Raw genomic sequence first — 25,592 nt, forward strand, 5'->3', positions numbered from 1 at the left:
TTTTTCTGTCAGGCAAGCTATATGATTTCAGAGATCCTCTCTGTACTGCTGCAACGACAACAAAGCAACACAACCACCACTGATACATGTCATGATAAACGCGTGCTTTTGGTTGGATGAACATATTTTAAATGTATTCAGAGGAATTAGATTAAATAGTATTTCATTCAAGGTATTTAAAAATATAAAAATCTGTAGAAGGAATGAAGCAGAAAGAATGACAAGAAATCTTAATTCAGTGAGGTGCACATTTAAGTCATTGTTTGTTCATTGTTAGCTCTTAAACTCTGAACAAAGCCCCAGGTCAGTGAATCTATTTTGAAAATTGTTCATTGTTCAAGCACATTGTGAACTTCAAAAAATCTTAAAAGTTTAAACATTCTCAACAAATTGTCATATTTATTGTTCGTGGTGTGACTTCTTTTTTTAAAGGTTACTGAGAGGACAGGGGAATTTCAGGGGCCAATTAGATTTCAAATGAGACAGGTGCCTGCCCTGGCCCCCGCCCCTGGATCCACCCTGTAAATAAGATGGACTGTCCACCACCACCACCATACAAAAATAGTCCATTTGGTAATTATATAATTGGGTTAAATAACTAATGATGCTGATTGGGTGAAACTGAATCGATCATCCAGACTTGTGTCACTATAGCAAAATGTAAAAAGAGGGGGGGGGGGGGGGGGGGCAAAACAGGGGCCCTGAAACCTCAGAGCCTATGTAGAAAACAAGTTAAACATTTTTTAGAATAAGCCGTTTACAGTCGTTTGGTTGTGGACACATGCAGCCCTCAAATGACACCACTAAACAGCAAACAAAGGGTATGTCCTTATCATGTATCCGCACACTCACTAACGAAGAGAGGGGGAGAATTGGAAAATCAGGACAACAAAGATGCATGCAAAAATTACAACATCTATCTAATTGTGGGCATAAAAACAGACAAGAGCTGAGAGAATTCAAATCAAAGAACAGACGCACAAGCGATGGGACCCTAATCAGTGATCAGACAGCTCAGTACTTCAAATGAGAGAGACAGAGCTCAGTAACAGAAGAGGCATTAAAAATTCCTTCTCTACATCCCGAATTCCAGCAGCCACTCACTCAGTTGATCTGAATGAAGTTACTGTGCATATTTTGAGAGGGTATTTGATAACATTAATGACCGGTTAATGAGGCATTAATCATTGGAGAAGATAACAGGCCCCGTGGCGTTGCCAATCACATTTTCCTGTGGAGCAGTGAATGGTTGCCGGCCTGTGGTGAGTGTCTTTGATGTTCCTTCAACGTGCCGCAGCTTATTCCAGTGACATCAAAGCCCTCTCTGAGATGAGGGACAGAGGCACTTGATTTACTGCCACCACGGTGCAATGCAGCAGTTGCACTCGGTTGGCTCTTTGCTGTGCAAAGTTTCTCTCACTTGCATTCATTCTGTGTTAAAATTTTGGGAGCTGACAATAGACGCTATTTTTACAGTATGTGTTTGGAAGAAAGATTCAGATGTTGAAGAACGAAAGGTTTTGACATGCATGAAGGAGGTAACTACAACAATGTGACTCTGTGTGTGTGTGTCATTTGAGAAATGGGGGTAAGCAAACCACCAAAAGTCTGTGGCACACCGCCAGAGGGTCCATGAAAAGTTTCCAGATTCATCCCTTAAAATTATCATGATATATGATATGGTATTTTGTGTTGACCTCTTGTATTTTTAATACATGTCTTGTATCTTTCAAAGACATTTGAGTCTAAAAATAAGATGTCAAATTATCCTTAGGGAAATACATGAGGGGGTCTCTAGCATATGTTCTATCTTGCAAGAGGTCCTTGTTGCCTGAGAAAAAATGCAGAACCTCTGACAACAGCATGCTAGTGCAGTTGCTGCAGTTGCTGAACCTCTTTACAAACAAGGACAATGATAACCTTTCTCTCCCTGTTAGACCTTGAAAAACCTTTATATGTGCTTAAATCAAAAGTCCTCTGAACCAAGGCTCAACACTTGTTGGAATTGTTTCGAATCTATGTTCGGGCATACGTCGTGAAAAGCATCATTGCAATTATATTTGCACTTTAGCCTTAATTTCTTATTAGATAATCCTTACAGAAAAAAAGTCTAATGATTAAAGCTACCAGAGTGTGTGTTGACTGTGAGCAGGAAGGGTCACATGTGGCAATGTGGTTATGTAACTGCTGTGTCAGGCACTGATCAGTTTGGTTTATTAAAAGGAGAAAACAATGAACAGCACAACAACAATAGCAATAATAATAATAATAATAACCGTAGGGATTCAGTATTTAATACTCCAAAAAAGATGTTATATCTAACTTGTTAATTCCCCCTCATGTGGTAAAATGAGTGAAGAACTGATATTAAATTTGTTGTGTAAGACTTATTATAAAGCACATTTTTAATATCGTTTATTCATTTTATTCAAAAACATTTTGACAGCTTTAAAAAAAAAGTTTAAAAAGTGTAACTTTTGTAATTTTGTTTTTCCTTTGCTAACTTCCACTTCGCCCCCTGCTGTCCATGGTCGGGTACTTGAGTGCACCTTGTTAAATAAATGCTGCTTCCTTCAGGAACTGTTCTGAACAATGTTTTATATGTAATACTGGGCAATATAAAATATTTATTTGACTCAATTAGAGACAGTCTGCAGGAACTGTGACTGTTGACCTTTTTATTCAGAAATGTTCAGCTGTATTTAACTAAAACCTTTAACATTCAGGGTTTTTTTTCTGTTTCCATGTTGCAAGAACTATTTAATTATGCACTTTGTGACTGTATAATACACATTCTGTTTCAGGTTGACTCAGCTGTTCATTGAGGCTATATGATGTTTACATTAAGGTTAATATCAAATACCAAGACTCTATCTACATTCTCAATGCCCCTTGAATCATCTTAAACTAATTTCCCACAAATTCAGTCCAACATATGTGGTATTTCTTGCAAGTTTGACATCACCATTAAAATCTAAACGACTGGGGTGGGGGGACGCAGTTGCATGATTCACTGGTCCACTAACGAGTCAGTCAAGCTTCAGGGGTAAAACATAGAAGTGGATTAATGTTTAGAACAAGAATCCACATGTAGTCAAGTAGTTAATGTCAGTTCCAGAGTCCAGACTTTCTGTGTGAATCTCAGCACTGGTCTTCAAAATCCAAGTAAACACTTGCGTGACAACATATACCTGACACTCGTCACAAACTGTCACAATAAACTAAAACTGATGGAGTCGACTGACTCAAAGCTGCCTGGAAGATTTTACTGATCCTCTGTGACTCACATATGATGGATATGCTCTCACACAGTGTTGTTGCCATGATGCTTCATTAAATGTACCACTAAAAAGCAGAGAAGGAGCATTTTTTATTCTGCTGGTCTTAATAGAACAGACATTTCTCTACTTGAAAGACAGACGACATTGCCTTTTTAGGTTCTGGTTTGAACTGGTTTCCTAGGATGTGATGCAGGTTTTAGGCTAAACAATCTTACAACTTCCGACTGAGCAGCCTGTCACTACAAATCTGCTGTTCCTGTTCTCCCTGTATCTCTCTGTCTCTTCCCATCTGTCATTCTCCCTCTGCATTATCATCTCTCCTACTCCCTGACAGAGCAGACACACACCACTATCTGAAATTAATGTTAGTCTAATAGTGCAGAGCTTTTTCTTTTCCATTTTTCTAATTTGCTGTAGGGAAATGTGAATCATACAATTCTAATCTATAAGGACAAATATTCCTCATGATGCAGTTATTGGCCTTACCTTCAGCAACAAGCTCAATCTTCCTCCTGACAGGCAGCGGAGTAACGTGACATGATTATGTAGAGTCAACACTTCAGAAGTGGGGAGGCGATAGACTGACAAATGGAAGGACAAGTGAGGCCCGAGAAATGTACCAACTTGTTTGTACAAACGGTCGAGCAAGTCGACAACTTTCCCTCATTGCATTAATACTCACTGTGAATATTATTCTGCTCAGCAGCCAACAGAAATGTTTGTATAATACTGTCAAAGACGGTCAGATACTGTGGTAAGATGCCCGAGACAACACTTCCCGAGAGCTGGAAACACATGACTGCTTTCTTTTCTTTCCTCGCTGTCACAGTTCATTCTTTCCTGCCTGTCTCTTCCCCTTCTTCTCTTATCTGTCTCATCCAGACTCAACTGTATTTTCAGCACATTTTTAACATATTTACAGATATAGACACAATGTTTCAGGGGCTAATTGCATATATTGAGTGTTATATATCCATAATCCATCTTTTTATCCAATACTGCTTATCCCTCTTCGGGTGGGGTCTACACCCTGAACAGTTCACCAAGTGAAACGTAAAAAGCTGAGCCTGTTTTCTCTATTAATAAGTGAATATTATCCCAGTGTGTACTGACAGTTTTGTGTGTTTTAAACTGCTATTATGTTGTTGTAATGTTGTTTAAAGTACCTTTAATGTTGTATCATTGTAACCTAAGTTCTGAAAGGTGCAATATAATTGTACTTACTTCTATTGGAAAAACAACCAATACATTTTCAAGTGATATTATTGTCAAATACATTACAAAATCTCATATGAATCTTACATGTGACCCCAATTGATGTAAACTGGACAAAAAACTAAATTCAACAATTTGATTTGCATAAAGAATTAAAATAAGTCATTAAATGTGTCACAATATAATACACTACAACAATATTATAGACTTCAAATACAATCTCCAGTATTGTACTATATGTACATTACAAGCTGTGTTATTGTGGTGCATTTCACTGCAGAGCTGTTTCTCACATGTAATATTCGTTACAATGCTGCCACCTAGTGGATTTACTACTGAAGCTCGTGGATGACTTTAAATACCACAATAACAAATGATACAGACTAAATAAATATTGTATGGCCAAATATGTCGTGTACATATACATACAATTATACTACACAGTCCAAATAATAATACACATTACTGGACTATTAACATCTTCAACCCAAGTTCATAAAGCAACATCCCAATATCACAAGAAATCATTTATGAATTGAGTAGAGGTTGAAACTAAAACTCTATTTTTATAACAACTTTCTAAAACTTAAAGATTCTTCTACGTGTTTTAATTTCGCCTGGAGATTGTTCTCTTGCCACAGATTCCCCCCTTTTGTTGGAATGCAATTATATTTTATAATAAGTCCATTCCAATGCGTTCATATTTACTATCTCTTTTTTACAAACATATTCAGAATGTGACATGGAAACTTCTTCTTTGTTGCTGTTTTCATTCATTCCTTCTGTTTGATTTTCTTGATATATAAAGTGACAGTTTCTGACCATCTGATCTTTCTGTTTGGATGCTGTAAGTTGACTGTGAGTTGTGACAAAGTTTGCCGGTGCTGTGAGCGAACATGTGGCTCCATAGTGAAAACTAAAATGTCCACAGCTTCACAATGAGCTCGACACTAAAGCACCGTGGTGGGTGGATGTTAATAACAGAGCGTTAGCCCCCGTTAGCTGCAGCGGTTCGTGGAAGTTAGCTTCGCGCTAGCGACAGTAACAGCTAATGTTGACGGAAGTGGTTCGTCTGATATTGTGATTTCCTGCCACCAGAACAACGATAAGTTGTGTCTCCACTGTCACCTCACTGCTCCACATGTGTCGTCTCCTCAGGGCGGCCTCGCCCTCTCCTCCCTGCGGCCCACGGTGCCTCCTCTGCGGCTGGTGAAGCAGGGAGCTCTCGGGTAACTCAGGTCCGCTGGAGCAGTTCGTCACTTCCGTGTTGGAGACCGCCCCTCGAGCGGCTCACCTACACCAGAGAGACCAGCTCGTTCTGGGCCTACATGCCAGAGTGAGAGGGGGACCCTGGATCTGCTGGATGTGTTACTGTAGTGTACAGTGGTGCGGCTGGTTACTAACACCTCTTCTCTCAATGGAGAATCCAACCAGTGCACTTTCTAACTCCACCATATTGAATGTGACAGTGTCCACCAACAGTCCCCTTATGAAACCACATTTAAATCCACTGTCAATCAATCAAAATGTATTTGTATAGCTCATATTTACAAATCACCATTTGTCTAACAAGGTGTGACATCAGCAAACAAACAAAAAACCCTAACAGTGAGGGGAAAAAAAACAACCTCAGAGAGAGCCACATGTAATAGATGTGTAGCTGAACACATCAACACGTTTTAATTCACTAGAGCCTGATTTTCACACTCAATACCCTAAACATGCCTGATTGTCTTTCAAGATACATGAATTATCCTCTGAGAAATCAAGGAAAAGGTTAAATTGTCCTATGTCACAATATTAAAGTAAGTTCAGAGATCCAGAGCCACACCACCATTTAATGGATTCTTCCCTGACTCATACCACATCCTCGCACCAAGTTGTGTGACAATCTATCCAGTAGTATCTGTGTAATCCTGCTAACAGACAAACAAACATGCAAATGAAAACATAATCGCCTTGGAGGGAATACAAATAAAATCAGTGCATATGCTGGTTTATATGATTGGCAGAGTTTAAATTACCCAGAAGTCCACTTTAAACATAAATGCATCAGATGAAATTACACACACGCATATCAGTCCTTTAAATGGGCCTGATTCTTTTCATCACAATCCATGAATTATTCACTGGATCCAAAATGTTGCGAAACACCCTATCTTATATGTTCAGGCTCCTCCTCTGCCCATACCTTCCAACCTTGTACATTGTGCTATTTGTTGTCACACAGATGGTTTGTGCCCCTCAGGACCACAGACTATTTTTTAAAAAGGACCACACCCCCTCATGAGACAAAAATAAAGCCTTCACTAACTGTGTGTACCTTGATGTGCCCACAGGTGGTGCTGGAGTGCTGCCGCAGTGAGGATTTCACCCACACCACCTAGCAGGAAAAAGAAGTGGGTGCTCTTCTCGAATCTCCACCATTGTTTTGTGTGTGTGATTTGAATTTACTCATGTGCTTTTGTTGTGTTACAGGCTTCTTGTACTGAGGTAAAAGCATCAATGACTAACTTCCTGAAGCTTGTTCACACAGTCATGGATGATCAATGCCAGAGGGAAATTGGGGAAGTGTTGTGCCATAGACTGTATATAAAGATGGGCGTTGCATCTCCAGTATATATGTTGTGCTGGTACAAGGAAGTGAATCTCAAATTAGCATCTGAAAAGCAAGGGAACTTTTTTTAAATTGAAATCTAAAGATTGAGTTCATCTATTTTGTTCTTTTTCTAGACTTGTCTTTGGCTCAGTCTCTCCTCTTCTGTCTTGAAAGAGTGTGTCGACTTCATGAAACAACCCCAGCCCCTGAGTACATATCCACATAGAAGCGAGAGTGAACTCCCGCTGGCAGGGGTCTCAGCACAGAGTCTTCTTCTACAATCTTGTTTGTCGCTCCTGTTGCAAGGTTTTCACTTTCACAGAATTTTGACAAACACCAGAGGATTTGTGTTGCCAGCAGTAAACAACAGATGCAGACAAACCCACAGAGTTCTACAAGCTCAGCTCATCATGTCAAATCAAACCCTGTTGATGAGACCAAAGTGGCTTTGCTTATTGGTGAAAGTGACACTGAGCCTTCAGATGTTGCACCCCAGGAGTCTTCTGACTTAAAAAAGAAGCAACCATGTAAGAAGATGCACTGCATGTGCTAAAATATTTACGTCTTCTGACAAGGCACATGAGATGCCACATTAAACAGGATCCTTATTGTGGTAAAGATTTTGATAACTATGAAGACTGCGAGACACACAAGGAAAGTCAGTGCAGGGTTTTGACACGAGACCCAGGAGCAAAGAATGAATTCACTGAGGAAAATTCATTAAGAAGCACAGTGAAAAGGAATCTGGAGAAAACTGTGGTTTCTGTTGCAGATGCGCTTGCCAACATGGAGGCTGGTCGGGATTGTAAATCACTTATAATGTGTCAGGAATGAGGCAAGGGATTTTCTTATTCCAAGAATTCTGAAAAGCACCAGCGCAGATGTCCCCAAAAATGTCCTCGGAGGAAAAAGCAAACAAACACAAGCTATTTGTTATCAATTGGTGTAATTTTCCATCAGATGACAACAATAATGAGAGCTATGCAGAGACAAGTCAGCAACAAATGAAAGTAAAACTGAAACACCTCTGAGCTCTAAAGACCCTGCAGACGACATCCAGTATCAGCAGTGTGAGAAGAACTTCTCAGAAATCGTCCCCCTGAAAAGACACTATGCCAAGTCACATAAAATTAGAGGCCCCCCACCCTTGTCCCCTGTGCAGGAGAACCTTTGTGAGGCTGTGTGAATTAATTGGACATCAGCACAACAGAAAACTGTACCTGTGCTCCACCTGTAAGAAATGCTTCACAAAGCCAGGACTGCTGGATGGTCACAAAAAAGTTCATAGTGCAAATGTAAAGACACACATTTGTGAAACATGCGGGAGGAGCTTCAAGTCACCTGCTCATCTGTTTCTGCACCAGAGAAAGCACAAAGAACAGCAGCCGAGTGTTTGTGCCCACTGTGGTAAACAGTTAGCACCGAGCACATCATGCTGCGGCCTTTCGTGTGTGAGATCTGCAGCAAAACCTTTGATTGAACCACTTGCTGAAGAAGCACATGATGGTTCACACAGGAGAGCGGCCGTTCACGTGTCCAAAATGTGGCAAGACGTTCACGTGGAAGACTCGGCTCAGGGAGCACTGAGAAAAGATATGTCTGTAACTTCATGCCCTTTGTGTTGCACGTGTTGCACTACAGTCCACTACATTACATCCTGTCATCAGCAATGCCTCATTGCTGTACACGTGAGACTTTTATAATAAAAATACAGATTAAAAAAATAAACTACAACCACATTATTCATTGATATTGTGACTCATTTCCATTCACTTGATGTTTTCCTGACTTCTACAAGGTTTGTCCAAGGTCTAAAGGAGCCTAAGGCTGTATAAAGAGAGGGAAACTCAAGGTTGGGTAATAACATCCTATTAAAAAAGATATTAGAAAAAGACTGGCGAAACCAACGAGCCAGTATTCTGATGGTTGATTAATAAAGTCATTTTCATGAAAGAAAGTGAAACTGTCATTTCATTGATTAATTATCAATTCATCAATCGTCCAAAAAATTGTTTCAGCACTTCTGACTGTGTCAACTTTTAACTTCATGCAGAACCAGGCTGTTGTAAAGCAAAGGCCCACCAGGGAGCAATGGTGCTCCAGGTTCTGCCTCAGTTTCATCATCCAAGACTGTTCTGTATCTGCAAGTTGATTAAGTCTTAATTTCACAGACCACCTCCCATGAAATGAAGACAGGCAACAGATTTCTATAAGAGCATGTGCAGCTGTTAAAATTAAAATGTCTTTTGAACGACGACGAGAACATTTTAGTATTAAAACTCTCGATGTGTGACTGTAATCATCTTTTAGGTTTTAGAGGAAAAAAGATGTAAAACAACAAATGCTAAACGTTTAAAATCAGGTCTCAAACATCAGATACATTCTGTCTGAGTGCTTCTATCTTTGTTCCACCCTCAGCCGTGTCTGAACTCTCACTTTGGGATTTTCCATTTTGTTTTACCATGCTGTCGTCTAATTCAGAAACAGCGTTGCAGGCGAGGTGATAGAGAGTGACAGACTGCAATTTCTTTTTTGGGAGGGGGCGGGGGCGGTGAAAATTATCATCTCTGTAATAACCACGCAGCGAAGATGCAAGGAGTTTTGTGTTAGTCCTGTTTAATGAAAGGTGTAATGAGGGGAAAGGGAGCGTTGCAGGCTCGAGCTGTGAATGGGATGTTGCTATAACAAAGCAATTTTGGGTTTTGATGCTCTGTATATTGGCAAAAATCACACTATTTGACAGCAGACGAGTGCATGTGAGAAAAAAAGGAGAAAACCCAAGAAAATGAAAGCAATCTCCAGTGAGCGCTGCAGCAATTGAAGGTAAGCAGACTGTGCCTCTCCTCTGGGATGTTCTGGCTGTCTCTGTCTGCAGAACACACTGATTTTTCCTCTGACTCCATCTGTCCCGCTCGCTTTTGATGAACCGCAGTATGAAGTGGAGCTAAAGAGCTTAAAGGCCTCCCCTGGCCTCTGCGTGGCTCTGCTGAAGTTAAGACGAGTATCTCGAGCACAGTAGCTCAATGTTATCAGGTCACATTAAAGGGTTTTCTTTAGTTACTGATGACGTGGGAAAATGCTAGAGAATAATTTCCTGTAGATACAATAGGTTCATTTAAATCAATGTTTTCTGGATTGGATAAGGCAGCTCTTGATGTGACTCCATGCGCTCAATGACTACAACTAGCAGAAACCATAGACTGTATAGAAAAATGATGACAGCTCTCTAAAAGTGAAGCCAAATCACCACCTGATAGCTGCAGGGTAGGTCCTAATCCCTAATCCATGTTAGTGGATGGGACATTGGCCAAACTAAAATGTCAAAGTTCATGTCAATTAAATCGATTTATGTCAATATAGCTTTTAATCACATTGATGTACGTTCATTTTCCGGTAAGATTGGTTGTATATAGTTATTCAGTGCTTTAAAAAAAGGGCTGAAACACCATGATTGACAGTTGAGACGCACTTTTCATTGGTCGAGCATATGTATCGATAGGACCTCTCTAATATGAAGGAATTTCTGATATTCACTGTTTTAGAAATGACAAATAGGTTTCACTACTAATTTTTATATCAGTTTCAACCGTAGCCCGGGCCCTCGACCCACTGGCCATCATCCAGGGACCCTGCCCACTTTTCAGACTCAGGCCAGAGCCCACTGAAACATGGACCGGCCCTCTACCCCCTGGACATCACCTCTTGGACACAGGATCAAGCCATTTAAACTTGAAACTGGACCATCGATCCCCTGACCATCACCCAGGGATCATGCACACATCTCATACCTCGGGGGATAGAGAGCCTGACAAACTAATGTATATAATGATGCCTGTTTGTATTCTTCATATTTACATTTACAATGTTTCATATTGAATCAATCTTTAAGTGCTTTGTTGTAATAGTTTTGTTTTTGCTTGAGGAGAATCTTTTCTTTCATTATAATTTGAAATTTACGAGCTGGCTGAGTCGACCTTTTATCATTGCAGTTATTACATGACGCGATGACAAAATCAATTCTGTAATGAATTCTGCACTGGATCTGTGGGATGTGCTGCAGGTGAAAGGAGGCGGCCGGGTCCCCTTGGTTCAATTACTCAGCTTCACGGAATTATTCTGCTCCCTCAGATCCCAGCCGTTTATTCCTCAGGCTATTAGTCTGTCTTTACACTGGCTTACATAACTGTCTGAGAAGTGTAGGCATAATTTAACATAATATTCTGTGTAGAGCTCACACACAGTATCTCCGTTTCACATGAGGAAGTTCACTCCAAAATGAAAGTTACTGATGACAGGGAGAGATATATGACAAAATCAATCCATTCATCCATGATCTACATCGCTTATCCTCTTTAGGGTCACGGGGAGAGCTGGAGCCAATCCCAGCTGACATTGGGCGACAGGCAGGGTACACCAGGTCGCCAGCATATCACAGGGCTCTCTCACATTCACACCTACGGTCAATTTCCAATCCAATCAACCTAATCCCCAATCTGCCTGTTTTTATTGTGTGGGAGGGAGCCGGCGAAAACCCTGAGAAAACCTACGCAAACAAGAGGAGAACATGCAAACTACCAGGCCGCCCCTATAGGAACATTTTGTATTCTAAAAATATCCCATTGTAGTGCTTTTCAAAATTTAGAATCACTCAGGGCCTGAAGATTAACAAACTGGTGTAGCTAATCAAATGTACATCAACTGATGACAGTGTAGTAGAAATCTTTAGTGTAGAAGCCAAAACATGTTCTGACTTTCATGATTAGAAAACAGGATACAAACTTTAAAGTAGTGCTGAGTGGTGCATTGCAGCTTTGATTGAATTGAGTCCCAGTTTTGCAGCAGCGTTGAAGTGATTCTGACTCTGTAAAGTCTCTTACTCAGCAGAAATGTCCTAAAGAGCTGCTGCACTTTGGGAGCTGCACTGGGAGCCACAAATTCTGTAGACATTCATCATGTCAACTTCACATGTACCCCATAAATGTGGGACATTACATATTTTAATTGTTGTTGTAGAAGTCAGGGACTCGTCCCTTAGACAACAAACTGGATACTGCATATTTCCTTATATCCAAGAGAATTCATTGCATTTCCCTTTTTATTGAGCAAAATGAGCATCAGAGAGTAGCAGTGACTCAGTGGAGCTCGCTCCTCCAGCATAATTGTTCCTTGGCAATGCGTGCCTCTCAGATTGCAGCGGTATCTTTACCCCCTCTCTGCCCATTGTGCCACACTTACTATAAATATGACCCATAAGCACATCATCATCATTGACATGCAGCTTTCCTCAGCTGAGCTTTTTGAAAAAGGCGTTATTCTTCAGCTGGCAAGTGTTAAGCACATCACAGCCAGGAGCCTTTCCCACACTTGCAAGAGTGGCACAGAGAGAGAAAGAGATGAATAGAAAGCAAATAGCGAGCAAGAGATTCTGGGAAGATGCAGCAGCTTCCTGCAGGCTCTTATACTGAAGACACCTTCTTGTCATTTTCTTTACACCATCGTGCCACAGAGGTTGCCAGGTGTTCCAGCCAGGTGACACTGATGGTTTATTAAATTTTTCATGCAGCAGAAGCATCCAATAATAGAGTCTTAAATGTAGCTTTGCTATTTTTCGCTCAGATTTTTTTCCTTCTCATGTTTTATTCAGACCTGGGATGCTTCAGCACAAGAGAGCCTATATGTGCAACCATGTCGGCAAGATGGATGCTGATGCTTGTATTTTTTTTTAAGATGCAGGGACTGTTAGTCCATCATACAAGGGTCTTGAATGTCAGAAATGTGCTGTGCGCATGTGTTTGGAAGGGGCAGAGGGGGGGCTATGACAGAGACATTAATCAGGGTTGATGGAGACAGAGAAGTGATACAAATCTCTTTTCCCTAATTATTAGCACTTTGTCAAACACTTTTGCTAATCGCCTCTTGTGTCGCTGCAGATGTCTAAAAATATTCCACATTCAGCAGAGTCGGCACTGTCGCCCCAGCCCAGGAGTTAATCTGAAATTCTCTTTCCCTTTGAAGCAAGGACTGACAGCGATTGCACATTCTGCCTGTCTTGACCTTGAAGTCACCTTGCAGGTGCTTTTTGAATTCTGCATAATATGACTAGACCCTCTTCAGGGTCTAGTCCTCGAGTGACTATGCAAATCATTTCTAAACTGCATGCATGTCCTGTTTGAGAGGTTGTGCTTAAGTCCTGGCCAGTAGCTGCATGAAGTGCTCCAGTAACTGTACACTCACTCCAGGTAAACCCAGCAGGAACATATAGCTCTGCAGCAGAAATGTGTCCTGTCCCACCATGCATCTGGTGAGTATTGATCGTACTCTTTCGGACAGCAGTGCTCAGTGCACACAGACTGCATCAGAAGCAGCAATGGGAGAGAGAGCGGCAGGGGGTGGTGGGTGTTGAATGAGTAGAGTTTAGCTTTTTTTAGCTTAATGTGGCTGCAACACGGCGCCTGGTTGAACATTCAATTGTGAGAAGAGAGAACATGCCCACATCCAAATACCTTTTCAGTTAGAGTTGCAAGTTTTAATTATCAGTGCATTCATACTGTGTGTATAAGAATGCAAATGCACACTTGCACAAAAGCTATAGGGGAAGTACCCATTTCATCTGTTCCCCTATACAACTGCAATGCAGCCAAGTCTTGGCTCCTTCAGTTTGGCCATTTGCATTCAGGCCAGGTATAAAGGTGACAGTCCCAGCTACCGGTGTCCACACACCTCTACACTGCATCCATCTGCTCAGCCCAATTAACATCTGTACAGTGGGCTTGCTGTGATTAATGCCACATATGCCAGGGCAGACCTGAGGGGACCCAGAGCCTGCGAGAATGAGCTGACCGAGTGTGTCGAGGCTGCAAGGTGCATAGAAGAACAACAAAACGACCAGGCAGTGTGATTCTGATATGCTGCATAATTCATTGACATGGTGTTTTTGAGCCATGCGCAAATTATTGCATGGCTAGAAGCAGGTGGAGAACATATTAGATTTTATAGTAAATTATCATGGCACTCAGTAGAGCGCATAACTTCACCAACAGTCCCCTTATGAAACCACATATAACTAGATCAGTGTTTTTATTTCTATCCGCACCAAATTGCACACACAGAGAAATATCAGTCCCCTGAACATGCTTCATTTTTTCATCAACATCCATGAAGTATTCCCTGAGAGAGCAAGGCAAATTTAAAATGTCCTATCTCAGGATGTTAACGAAATAAAGAACATTTCTGGATCTGCGCTTTGATCCGCAAAATGTAATGGGTTCATCCTCGGGTCATGCTCCAACCCTCCCCAAAATAACATTGAAATCAGATGAGAAGTTTTTAACACAAACAAACTCAGATGAAGCTATAACCTCCTTGGTGGAGGCAATAAACTTTTACCACTTAATCCTTTTAGTTAATCAAAAATCAAAAAGAAAACTCTACGGCACTTTACTCTGTTTGAACTGAAATATATTATACACTGAAAGCAAAATGATACGGGCATCAATTTATTTCAAAGGGCATTAAGAGCAGAGGAGTTTTTTGAATAGAGAGAAACTGTCCACAAAATGTCTGATCTCTTTAGCAAAGGAACATTGGTGGCAAATCTAAAGTGCTATAGCTGCTGTGAATGGGAGAGTTTCTTGTGTGTGGCAGACAGAAAGCAGATGGGACTGTAGTTGAGCTGCTGAGTGATGAGAAAATTAAAACAAGCCAACTTCTTCCAGAGAGACAGACGCTGGCGTGCACAGCGACTCACTCACATAAGAACATTGACATGCACACTCAAATACACATGCACCACATATCTCATGCACACGCCTCTGGGCTAATACATGGACACGATCCTTAGGTCAACAATAATGAGTCCAGCTCCACAAACACTGTGATCTCTCAGCTGCTGGTCCAGTGTGTGTGTGTGTGTGTGTGTGAGAGAGAGAGAGTGAGTGAGAGGGCGAGGCTGAGCTGACGGCGAGAAGCTCCATAATAGGCAGTAATGATTGAAATCAAACCTGTGAAGTAGGTCAACCATCCATCCACACCTCCGCCCTTTAATATTTTATGACAGGTGACACTGTTGTTAATAGCCGCACAGTAACTGATGCCATTATATCTTAATATCTCTGCGACTGCCCGCTGGGCCATTTAACTGTTGGGCAAATGAGATTAGTGCAGATGCTAAACAGGCCGATGCAATAAAGCGATGTTTCATACATTCTCTCTGATTCCATTAGAGGCCTGCGGGGTGCATCATCATTTGTATGCTACAGCCTCGTTCCAGCAAAAAGTCAAACCCCATTTGGACTCACTGATCCACGTATCCATGTAAAATATATATTAGCTTTTTTCACACAAAACAGTAGAGTTGGCTGTGAGATGTCATCTCCAAATGTTCACATGGACAAACTCACCACACGTCAAAACTAATCACACAACTTATTAACAGAGCAGCAGATGCCAGGTTGGAAGCGTCTTCATCATAAACCTGAAAGTATTACTCAGTTCATTGATGAAAACATTTCCACTGGCTCCAAAATAAAGTAGTTTACATAAAAGCAATTGATTGTGACCCGGGTCTCTGTTACCTCACCATACAAATCATTTTTATATTAGATTACAACATGCGTGTGATATAATGGCCCCAAAAAACAAATAGAAACCATTATCCCGTCTGGAGCCACACACAGATAATAGCTCGCTTGTTGTTTCCAGTCCTTCGCAGCTCCGATCATTTATCTTTATCAAGCACCTGGGCACAAAACCACGAGACTTTTGGTTTCCTTGGCGATAAGAAAAGCTAAATCCTGCTCCACTTATTCAGGTGGAAGTGAGTCAACAGCGCTGTTGTACAAATCGCCCCCACACCACCCATACGCTTTGTGTGAGGCCGAAACAGAAAGCAGCAGAGAGACAAATGGCAGCGTCCCGTCACTGACAACAAGCTTTGTCTCCGCAGGCCAAACACTCCCTGGCATGAGCAGAGCCACCTATAGCTGCGAAGGCTTATCTGGGAAAAACATGGTGCAGGCTCTTTATTTTTTAAAAATGTATTATTATTTAAGATCCATTCATCCTGGAGAGCACAACTGGGAACCGTAGCTCTTTTCTAGCACTGCCAAAACCTGGGCGGTGCTAGAAAGGAGCTAGAGAAGAAGCTGCACCGGAGCAAAGTGTGGTTTCTTTATGATCTGATGACCTCCTGGTAACAGTCCAGTCTCTTGCTAGTGTCCTGCCTTGAGATAACACAGGCTCTGCTTCATGCAGAAATGATCACCAAAGCCATATCATTGGCTCCAACTCTTTAAATGTGAGGTTTTGCTGCATTTCTCAGTTTTGAACCTTCCTGAATGTTATATATTTTTGGAATCTGTAACTGTTGGTTTGACAAAACAAAGCAGTCTAAATATTGTTATGGACATTTTACTTCTTTTTATTTTTTTATTTGACATATATGCTATTTCTGAGACAAAAAAACACAACAAAACAAAAGCACATCTAAAGACACTGTAACATTTTTGAGAATAAATCTTCTCCCACAATGCTGCTCTATGAAATCCCACAATAAACTGGCCAACATCCAAACATACAGCGAGCTATAGGCGTGGTACTCGTCTCACACACAGTGCTGAGTGGACAGATGGGTGCGACACCAGCAGACCGAGGTGCTGGGACTGTAAAGTTGCACTAATATGTCGTGTACCCAGTATTTCAGTACACTGAAAGGAACAAATACAAGACTTGTGATGTCATTAAAATGATCAAACACGTGGGCTTCACTCATTTGGATGTGAACGAGATTATAGCACATTTTGACCGAGAGCTGATACACACACCCATCACAGATCCTCCAGTAAAATGACTTCCAGGAGATCTGTTTCCGCTCAAACACACAGTTCCATATCATGATCACACTGTCGTGCAAAGAGATCTGAATCCTGTTGACTCAGTCAGCACAAAATGCCAAGTCACCATGGTAACAGGGGATGCAACTGGAGGCTGATGGAGGCAGACGGCAGCTCACCACTATGGGCTTCACCGTGGGATCCTTGACAACAGTTTAAAATGCAGTGATTAAAATTTACAAACGACTCCGAATAAGCCGGATACCACCCTCATCCGATTTTGTGCACCACAACCACTGGCACAGCTCGGTCTACTACAGGTCACGTTGACGCTTCTTCACATTATGTAACTGCGTTGAATTACAGCGGTGGCGGTGACTCCAACCAGAAATCACACATGAAGTGAAGGAAAGGGTGTGAATGAACATGATGTTGCATGGTGACGTTTTATTGCGGAAACATCAGTAACAAAGTTGTGTAATGATTCACGACCCCTCTAGAATAATAGAGCCCCCCCTCCCCATCAATAACATCTGGATGTATGAACCTTAGAGCAGTGGGGATGATGTGGAAATAAACAGGCTATGATCCAGGCCACCCACAGAACGACATCTGGACACAGACACACATTCTGGGAGCTCAGCGTGGACGGACGCGCTCCTACCTGTCCGCAGGTTGAAGGAGAGTCGGGCTTCAACCAGATACGGGGTGTCGCTCTTGGAGCGGAGTCTCCTGATCGCTCTGCGGTCTGTGCTGCTGTCTGTGATGGTCGCCATCAATGTGAACCAGAGTCCAGTGAAGAGCCGCTGCTGCTGCTGCTGCTGCTGCTGAGGCTGCTGAGGCTGGACCAGTGCACGGGCACACGCAGGAACCGCGACCACTCACACGCTGGGAGGTACTGATGATGGGGGAGGAGGAAGTTCACACACACACACACACACACACACACACACACACACACACACACACACAAATCCTATAAATTCAGAATGATATATGTAAATATGGCATGTGTATATATAGTTCTATAAATTACATAAATAAAATACATATAAATCAATACAATTTTGAATTAAAAACATGTATATATATATATATATATATATATATATATATATATAGAGAGAGAGAGAGAGAGAGAGAGAGAGAGAGCAATATATATATTACATCGCTATATATATTGAAATATATTTGAATAATACATTGAAATTCAGAATTACATTTATTATATATACATGTATTACATCTTTGACTTTTTGCTTCCTAGTATTGCACAAAATGTAAAATATATCACCTAATATGTTACAGAATTAACAATATGAATAGGTGAGGGTAGTAATATTAATATGAATTGTACGCTTTTCCTATTACTGCTTTATGTAGTATATCATACATTATACAACAACAAATTACATAATACCACATTATTGGCGATAAGCAAACAAATAACAAAGACAAAAGTAAATGATGCACATGATATGGGGAGATGTAGCTTTCCACCTCAAATGGTGTTTATGATTTAATCTAGTTTACATCTCTATGGTCCCACAAGAAAAAAAGGTTTTAGTTAAAAAAAAAAAAGACAATGCTTCACTGGAAACATTTTCAGATTTATTCTGTGTATTGTTCTGACAGTGTCTCCTGAAAAACACAAACAGACTGTGATCTCTTGTGCAGCATGGTGAGCTCTTTATATTCAGTCTTTGGGTGAGTCTCAGACTCGAGGAGGATGAATGAATCATCCTGAATGAAGCCATTTACAGCAGTCTACCACCAGGGGGCTCTCTGAAACATGCATGGAGCATTGAACACAAGGCTCAACAGATACTGTAGCTTCAATTAAATCAATAATGAGATGTAAAATTAAAAAAACATTGAAGAGAAAACTACATAAATTATAAAATAATGAGTTATCATTAATGCTCTAGAGGTCAGTCATCAAATATCTTCAGTTTATTATACTGCAGATTAATTATTAATTTCCCTCTTCTTCTTCTATGATCATATCATATTATTATCATATTAATTTTAGTAGTAGTAGTATTTCTAACTCTATTTATATACAAACATTGCAGATATGTGCTCGACTCAGGATGCGACTGCTCAGCTGACGTGACAGTAAATAAACAGACTTCCTCTGACGCGTGGAGGGTTTACGACAGTGCTGCACGTGTACGGCTTCTCGTGTGAGCTGTTTTGAAACAAGTAAACAAGCAGCAGCGGTGAATTCTTCTTCTTCTTCTTCTTCTTCTTCTCAGAAACAGGAAACATCAACAAACCCGGTGAGTACTTCAAAGTCATTGAGACGAGTTCACAAACACACACGTGCTGGTTCTGGCTGCAGCGGAAGATACACAGAAGTACACGTTTGAGTGTGTGTTTAAGTTCCTGCGTCTTTTAGCTGCTTTCTTAGCGCTAACGACGTTTAGCATGATCTCGGTGTGTTTGTACGCGTTTGTTAGGAGATAAGCTACACGTGAGCTAGTTTATAAGTTGTCGGTGTGTTGTCTCCACCGTGTAACTCAGCTGCAACATGTGGGAACTCGCTGCCTGTGGAACTGGTTTTATGTTTGTTCAGCCTTGTGTGGACGCACCCGATTGTTTTATTGTGTCTTCAAATGGACTAAAACTATGTCTGAGTTGACCGTTCACATATTTGTGTCCTTATCAGTGCCAGAATCCAGGTCATCACAGTTTCAAGACTCCTGATTGCACAACTTCACCACAAGCGTTCTTACAACCTTTAATTTTCACATGTTGACTCAGTTGTGTAACTGTGTCAACACACACACACACACACACACACACACACACACACACGCAGCACAATATGCTGTGTCCAGACTGGGCTTGTTCCCTAGGGCTGTGTAATAAAACAACATAAATAGTCCAAAAGATCAATGTTTGTCTTTCTCTGCTCATGAAGAACGATTTAAAACCTTCACTCAGGAGCAAACATCTGTATTTACACCTAAAAGAAATAATAACAAGACATTTATTGAGATTTTGTTGATATCGACTGATATGATTTTTGTATTTTGATAAAAATCAATACTGCCCAGTCCTACTTGTTTGTATGTCTGTCTTTGTGGTCTCTGGATCACAATTGGGTTATCCCTACACTTACAACATGCCATCCTCTCTGTAATAAAGTAGTCGTTGCCGGATTCATAACCGAATCTGCTGCCAAAAAAGCAAGTCGTCCCAAACCCAACCTCTCTGAACTAAATTCTAAGGCCATTACTTGCGTTGCAACCTCAGTAGCACATGACATCACCAGCTCACTCATCAGCTTTTTTAACATAATCCCATCAGGACACAGGTATAAAGTCAATAAGGTGGAAAAGACCCACTGTGGTTAAGCCCGGATATTCCGCTGCCAACGCAGCTCTTTGCTGTGAGTCATTGTTTCATATTAACGAGATGTCCTAGATTGTAAGTGGTTGAATGTGAATGTGCAGTGGTACGAAACTGAATCTTCCCTTTGTGGTACAATAAACCAACGAAAGTTTGAGCAATACTCAGCTGCACAATTTGAGTTTGTGAAGAGACTCCAGTAAAGCCTGATGGATCATCTTCCATGTTCATATGCAGTACAGAACAAGAGCTCCACATACTCAAAATACATAAACACAAACTCAAAATGTGGGGCTGTGAAATAATGAATTTTCTTTTCTTGTGGTCCATGTTTTTCTCTCTCTGTTCTCCTGAAACAGTAACAATGCTTCTCCAAACTCGAGGCCTGTTTGCCCTCGGTCGTCGCATGTGCTCCACTCATGTGACTCAAGGACTTTTGAAAGACACAGTAAGACCCAACTCAGGTAAAATGAAATAAAAGTACTGTGCAATGAATAACGTTTCATGTCAATAAAGAACACTGTAACTCAAATTTTTGAACTATCAATTGAAATACTTCATGCTGTGCATGTTTTGTAGCATTTAGAGCGCCCCATCCCTCCTCTGAACAGGACCTATTGATTGAGTACCACTCAAGCAAAATCTACCCACTTGTTTTCCATTGCCTTATTGTACTGTCTGTTTTTCCAGATATGACTGAATTCCGCGATGTCTTTTCCAAAGCCAAGCACATAGTCATCATCACAGGGGCGGGTGTGAGTGCTGAGAGTGGAGTACCGACCTTCAGGAGAGAGAATGAGAAGTGGAGGAAATGGCAGTCTCAGGTAAAGTATTCAAAACAAGGTACTGTGATAATTATCTTTTTGGTCTTTTATGTTTTTTTAATGTTGGTCAGAGTCTTGTGTTTGGCGTGATTTCCAGCTGTGGTTCAGAACTGTTGGTGTGAAATGTACGTGTATTTTGTGTTTACATAATACATCTTAACTGCTCAGTGGATTAATCTGAGCAGCAGCAGCCACGAAAGAGAGAAATGGTGTTAGTTGCATAATTTTGATTCTTGTCGTGGGCTGCAGCAGGATTTACGCCTAGTAAAGAATCAACAGTTATTTTTAATCCAATCCTCCTTAATTGACGTTTTAAAACTAAATCAATCATTATCTAAACAAAGATTTATTTATGACAGATTGCCACAACAGCAGCATTAACAGCCACATATAGATTCTTTATTTCTATTACTATTTCACATAGGTACAATTTGTATTTATTTATTCTCTCAGCCACTCCTTGCTGCCCATCTTACCCTCCTGTCGACTATTATGTGGGAAACACTGTTTGTTATCTGTCTAAATCCAAAATAAATTACACCTTTGATTGCTTCTTAGCTTTTGAGCCTTGACAGAAAACATTAAACGCTGATGCATCCTTAGGACCTGGCCACTCCAGAGGCCTTCTCTCGCACCCCGTCTCGGGTCTGGGAGTTCTACCACTACAGAAGGGAGCTGGCGTTGAACAAGAAGCCCAACGCTGCCCATCTGGCTATAGCGGAGTGTGAGGCCCGGCTGAAGAAGCAGGGACGCTCCGTGGTTGTCATCACCCAGTGCACGGATGACCTTCACCGACAGGCCGGGTCCAAACACATACTGAAGATTCATGGTGAATCTTTATTACCTCTTTTTTCAAATGAAAAAATCTGCCAATGTTTAGGAGAAAGATTTATGAATGTGTGTCATGTGGTACAGTTTAAAGAGGCTGTTGGGCCTTGGTGGAGGTATGGCTCTACTGAGGGTCGATTCTAGTTTTCTAGACGTGTGAGTGTCATTTTCTGACTAAGTGACGAAACAGCTGTGTTGTCTGTGTGTTATCGCAGGCAGCCTCATGGAGACACGCTGCGTGACTTGTGGAGATGTGACTGTAAACAAGCGTAGCCCCATATGTGCTGCCCTAAAGGATAAAGGGTAAGAGGCAGCACCTCACACACGCTGATAAACATGCAGGGTTTGAGCCTGATCCCATCAGCTTGATCCGTGTTTGCATTAACCCAGTGTGTCTGATCCCTTAATGAACAGGTCACCTGACCCAGATGTTGCTGATGCCCAGATTCCAGTGGATAAACTGCCAAGGTGGGATTCATGTCACCTGATGTTAATAATGCAAAGGGTCAGACTCACTGAGCTCTTTGTGTTGATTCTCAGCTTCAAACTGTGCATGGATTTGTTTAAAACATTAAACCATAACTTCATAATCAACAACCGGTGGGATCTTTAAATACAACTAATTGCAAGAAGATAACAACTTTGCTAGAGTTATTTTGATGTTCCTGGATTAGCTGTATGAGCCACCATCTCCACCCTCCACCTGCTCTGCTGTGAGCTTCTGTCGGACCTGCTGCTCCTTCCCGATCAGCCCTGTCCCAGCTCTCCCTCACCACCTGTTGCATTGGCTCTTAAATGTAGTTGTTATAAGCAGTGTTGTGCATCTGAAATCCTCTTAAGTTCTTTTCCATTTCTTCTTTGAAGTTCATTTAATGACATTGCATTTATATTATGTATGTAGAGCATTGGTACATCAATGAACTCTGCCTATTAAGATCTCTTTCACAGTACAGGGTCTGACTGTGTATTGAGTTGCTGCCTTGTTAAATCAGTGTGAGCACGAGTTAAATGAAGCCCAAATCCAATTTGATAGGTGCTTCCATGACCTTTTCCATTTCTGCCTTTAGTTTTCTTTTTAGTTTGTCGTTATGCTGTACTCGAGTACCATGTTACCAATAGTGAAGTCAGAGCTTCCATGTGGGGGCACTGGTGTACTGTGAATATTTCAAATTTCCTCTCAGCTCACAAGCAATCCTAAAAAATATGGCCAAGGATTTCCACATGAACGAGGAATTGAGTTAAATTTAAAATTCGACATATTTTAAACAACAACTTAGAGTGAAGGAACACAGGCTATAACTTTGAAACATTAAGAACTAAGTGCATTGATGAAGAGCTTTGACTCTTGGATGGATCTGTGCTTCTGTATTACTCAACTGTTCTATGATCAACACAAGATGGAACGATTAATCATCTAAAGTCTGTTTGGTGTCAAGGTGTGAAGAGAGCAATTGCCTTGGTCTGCTCAGGCCCAACGTGGTGTTCTTTGGAGAAACCCTGGATTCTCACATTCTGACCAAAGTGGAAAAAGAGATGGAAATCTGTGATCTCTGTCTGGTGGTGAGTTATCCTCATTTTTACATGCACTGCACACATGTCATATTCCTCTCTTGTGTAATATTATTATATAACACAATATTTTTCCAGAAAAGGTAGTACTGTACAGTAGATTTTAAATTGATGCTAGTGTCGCTGCCCTCTGTGTAGGTGGGCACATCTTCAATCGTCTACCCGGCAGCCATGTTTGGGCCCCGGGTTGCATCCAGAGGCATCCCAGTGGCAGAGTTCAACACACAAGCAACACCGAAAACCGAATACTTCACGTAAGTTGGCCAAGAAACCGAGTGCATGTTGGATTAACTAAAAATATCCTAACTTTGCATAAATAATAAATAAAACCAGACTAGTGTGATGCGTCTGTATGTTGATATTTAGCACCATCTACTGTCATCATACACCCAGGCCCCTTCAAAAATATTTTTCAACCTTGAATCAGTCGCCCACACCAGTGCACTGTAACCTACATGAGTGACCATTTACATGTTGACCTAAAATCCTGACCATGTTTTTCTCTCTCTCTCTCTCTCTCTCTCTCTCTCTCTCTCTCTCTCTCTCTCTCTCTCTCTCTCTCTCTCTCTCTCTCTCTCTCTCTCTCTCTCTCTGTGTGTGTGTGTGTGTGTGTGTGTGTGTGTGTGTGTGTGTGTGTGTGTGTATATGTGTGTGTGTGTGTGTGTGTGTGATGTGGCACAGGTACCATTTCCAGGGTCTATGCGGAGCGACACTGCCTCCAGCTTTGGCGCGACACGAGTCCGAGGTTATTTAGTGACTTTACAGACGAGCGAGTGGCTCCCCCTATAATCTAATGCAACTCAGAGCTGTGGGGTTTCACAGCATTCCTCCAAATCTTTGCCTTAAAAATCATGTTATGCTGTTAACTCTTGGTAGAGGAAGAGCTGTAAATAATTTAGCATTTTTAGAGCTTTGATATGATCTTTTTAACACTTGAATATATAGCTCGCTTAACTGGAAATGGGATTTTGACTGTTTTAAGAGTTAAGCAGAATCTATGCAGGGTGATATGAGAAAGGGAATGCACTATGTATGTAGGTCTTTCCATAGGAATACATTTCCTCAGGTATCAGAGGGTGTTGTTATATTTATCATATAAGATGCTGGTGAGAGATTGTTATATTATGCTGTGCTCTCAAATCATGCTTTTGAACGATATATTACTCCCAGTGTCAATGAGCAGCTGTACAGACCATAAAATAATCTTGTGCCTTTCAAAACTGTTTACACCACCTTGACCAAAATGCTCGCTATAGACCTCAAGTGAAAACCAACCAATGTTACAGAGACGTAGCCGAGTGCAGAGTTTGGTTTTGACAAAAAAGGAGACGGACAAGAGGAAAAACGTCTTTTACACTCCATGCCTGGATCGTGTTGTCTAATCGTGTGTTGTATGAGTAAAGTTACATGACATGGGTCGTCCATGATACTTTTTTTACACAGTCTAGTGTCCGTTTTCAAAAAATATATATGTCCAATCACAATCGAAGCTGTCTAAAAAATGAAACCAATCATAATATTTATCAACATGATCTGTTTTTTGATGACTTCTTTGCTCATAAACACTCTGTACAATTTCTTATGATGTCTTCTATTAAACCTTTCAATGCAATGATACAGATTATAACAATAAAAACACTACATGCAAATTTGCTGTTTTTGTGTCATTGTTTTGGTCGAGTGACGGTGGAGTGCACGACACTGTATGTACCCAAAATGAACAGTAGAGGCCAGCATGTAGCTTTTAAAGTATTTAACTACATCCAGAGAGGGACACAGAAAACAACCCTATATACACTTCGATTTCCTGAGAATGTGCATGAGTGAGGCCATTCGTGAACTCTGCCTCAGTCATAACACGTAACACAAGGTGGTCTATGGTATATGTTATAGGGATATTGATAAATAGATTGTGTATATTGTATAATTTTAGTTTTTTAGTTAAGATAATCTCTTGAGAAAGTTCATGGGTGAGCTCTTCATTCTCATTTTCATTTTAACGTTGATGCCGAGTGCAGTTCCTCAATTCTGGCTGATGATTTTGTAGATTGAAGCGAGATCATCATTTGACAATAGGTCTCCAGTCGTA

At 41.0% G+C, this 25,592-nt stretch overlaps 2 protein-coding genes and 1 long non-coding RNA gene across 4 annotated transcripts in view; 2 read left to right on the plus strand and 1 right to left on the minus strand.

Annotated features, from left to right (window-relative positions):
- The window catches only part of LOC109646849 (phosphatase and actin regulator 1-like), a 43,582-nt gene extending 25,789 nt beyond the window's left edge, over positions 1–17,793 (minus strand). The window contains exon 1 of one of the 2 annotated variants that reach the window (XM_069510886.1): positions 17,590–17,793. In XM_069510886.1, the coding sequence (XP_069366987.1) occupies positions 17,590–17,701 (112 nt within the window). In that variant the 5' untranslated portion in view covers positions 17,702–17,793. The remainder of the gene's footprint in view (positions 1–17,589) is intronic. The other variant, XM_069510887.1, reaches the window with a different exon arrangement.
- On the plus strand, positions 396–8,858 carry LOC138405051 (uncharacterized). The gene is made up of 3 exons (XR_011238709.1): positions 396–1,538; positions 5,655–5,832; positions 6,836–8,858. It is a non-coding gene; the product is annotated as an uncharacterized lncRNA (long non-coding RNA).
- A 1,252-nt stretch (positions 17,794–19,045) lies between the features above and the next one.
- On the plus strand, positions 19,046–25,152 carry LOC109647853 (NAD-dependent protein deacylase sirtuin-5, mitochondrial-like). Its single transcript, XM_020113666.2, has 9 exons — positions 19,046–19,207; positions 20,642–20,746; positions 20,973–21,106; positions 21,710–21,935; positions 22,150–22,237; positions 22,349–22,402; positions 23,371–23,494; positions 23,642–23,757; positions 24,185–25,152. The coding sequence occupies exons 2-9, from the start codon at positions 20,647–20,649 to the stop codon at positions 24,255–24,257; spliced, it is 915 nt and encodes a 304-aa protein (XP_019969225.1). The 5' UTR covers positions 19,046–19,207; positions 20,642–20,646; the 3' UTR covers positions 24,258–25,152.
- Positions 25,153–25,592: the final 440 nt, after the last annotated feature.

This window comes from Paralichthys olivaceus, chromosome 16, assembly GCF_024713975.1.
Source record: "Paralichthys olivaceus isolate ysfri-2021 chromosome 16, ASM2471397v2, whole genome shotgun sequence".
Taxonomy (NCBI): domain Eukaryota; kingdom Metazoa; phylum Chordata; class Actinopteri; order Pleuronectiformes; family Paralichthyidae; genus Paralichthys; species Paralichthys olivaceus.

Excerpts from the sequence above, each read along its gene's own strand:
- LOC109647853 (XM_020113666.2), top strand. The coding sequence starts at position 20,647 with ATGCTTCTCCAAACTCGAGGCCTGTTTGCCCTCGGTCGTCGCATGTGC. Across the intron at positions 21,936-22,149 it reads ACACATACTGAAGATTCATG|GCAGCCTCATGGAGACACGC; the intron begins GTGAATCTTTAT and ends GTGTTATCGCAG. Across the intron at positions 23,495-23,641 it reads TCTGTGATCTCTGTCTGGTG|GTGGGCACATCTTCAATCGT; the intron begins GTGAGTTATCCT and ends CCCTCTGTGTAG.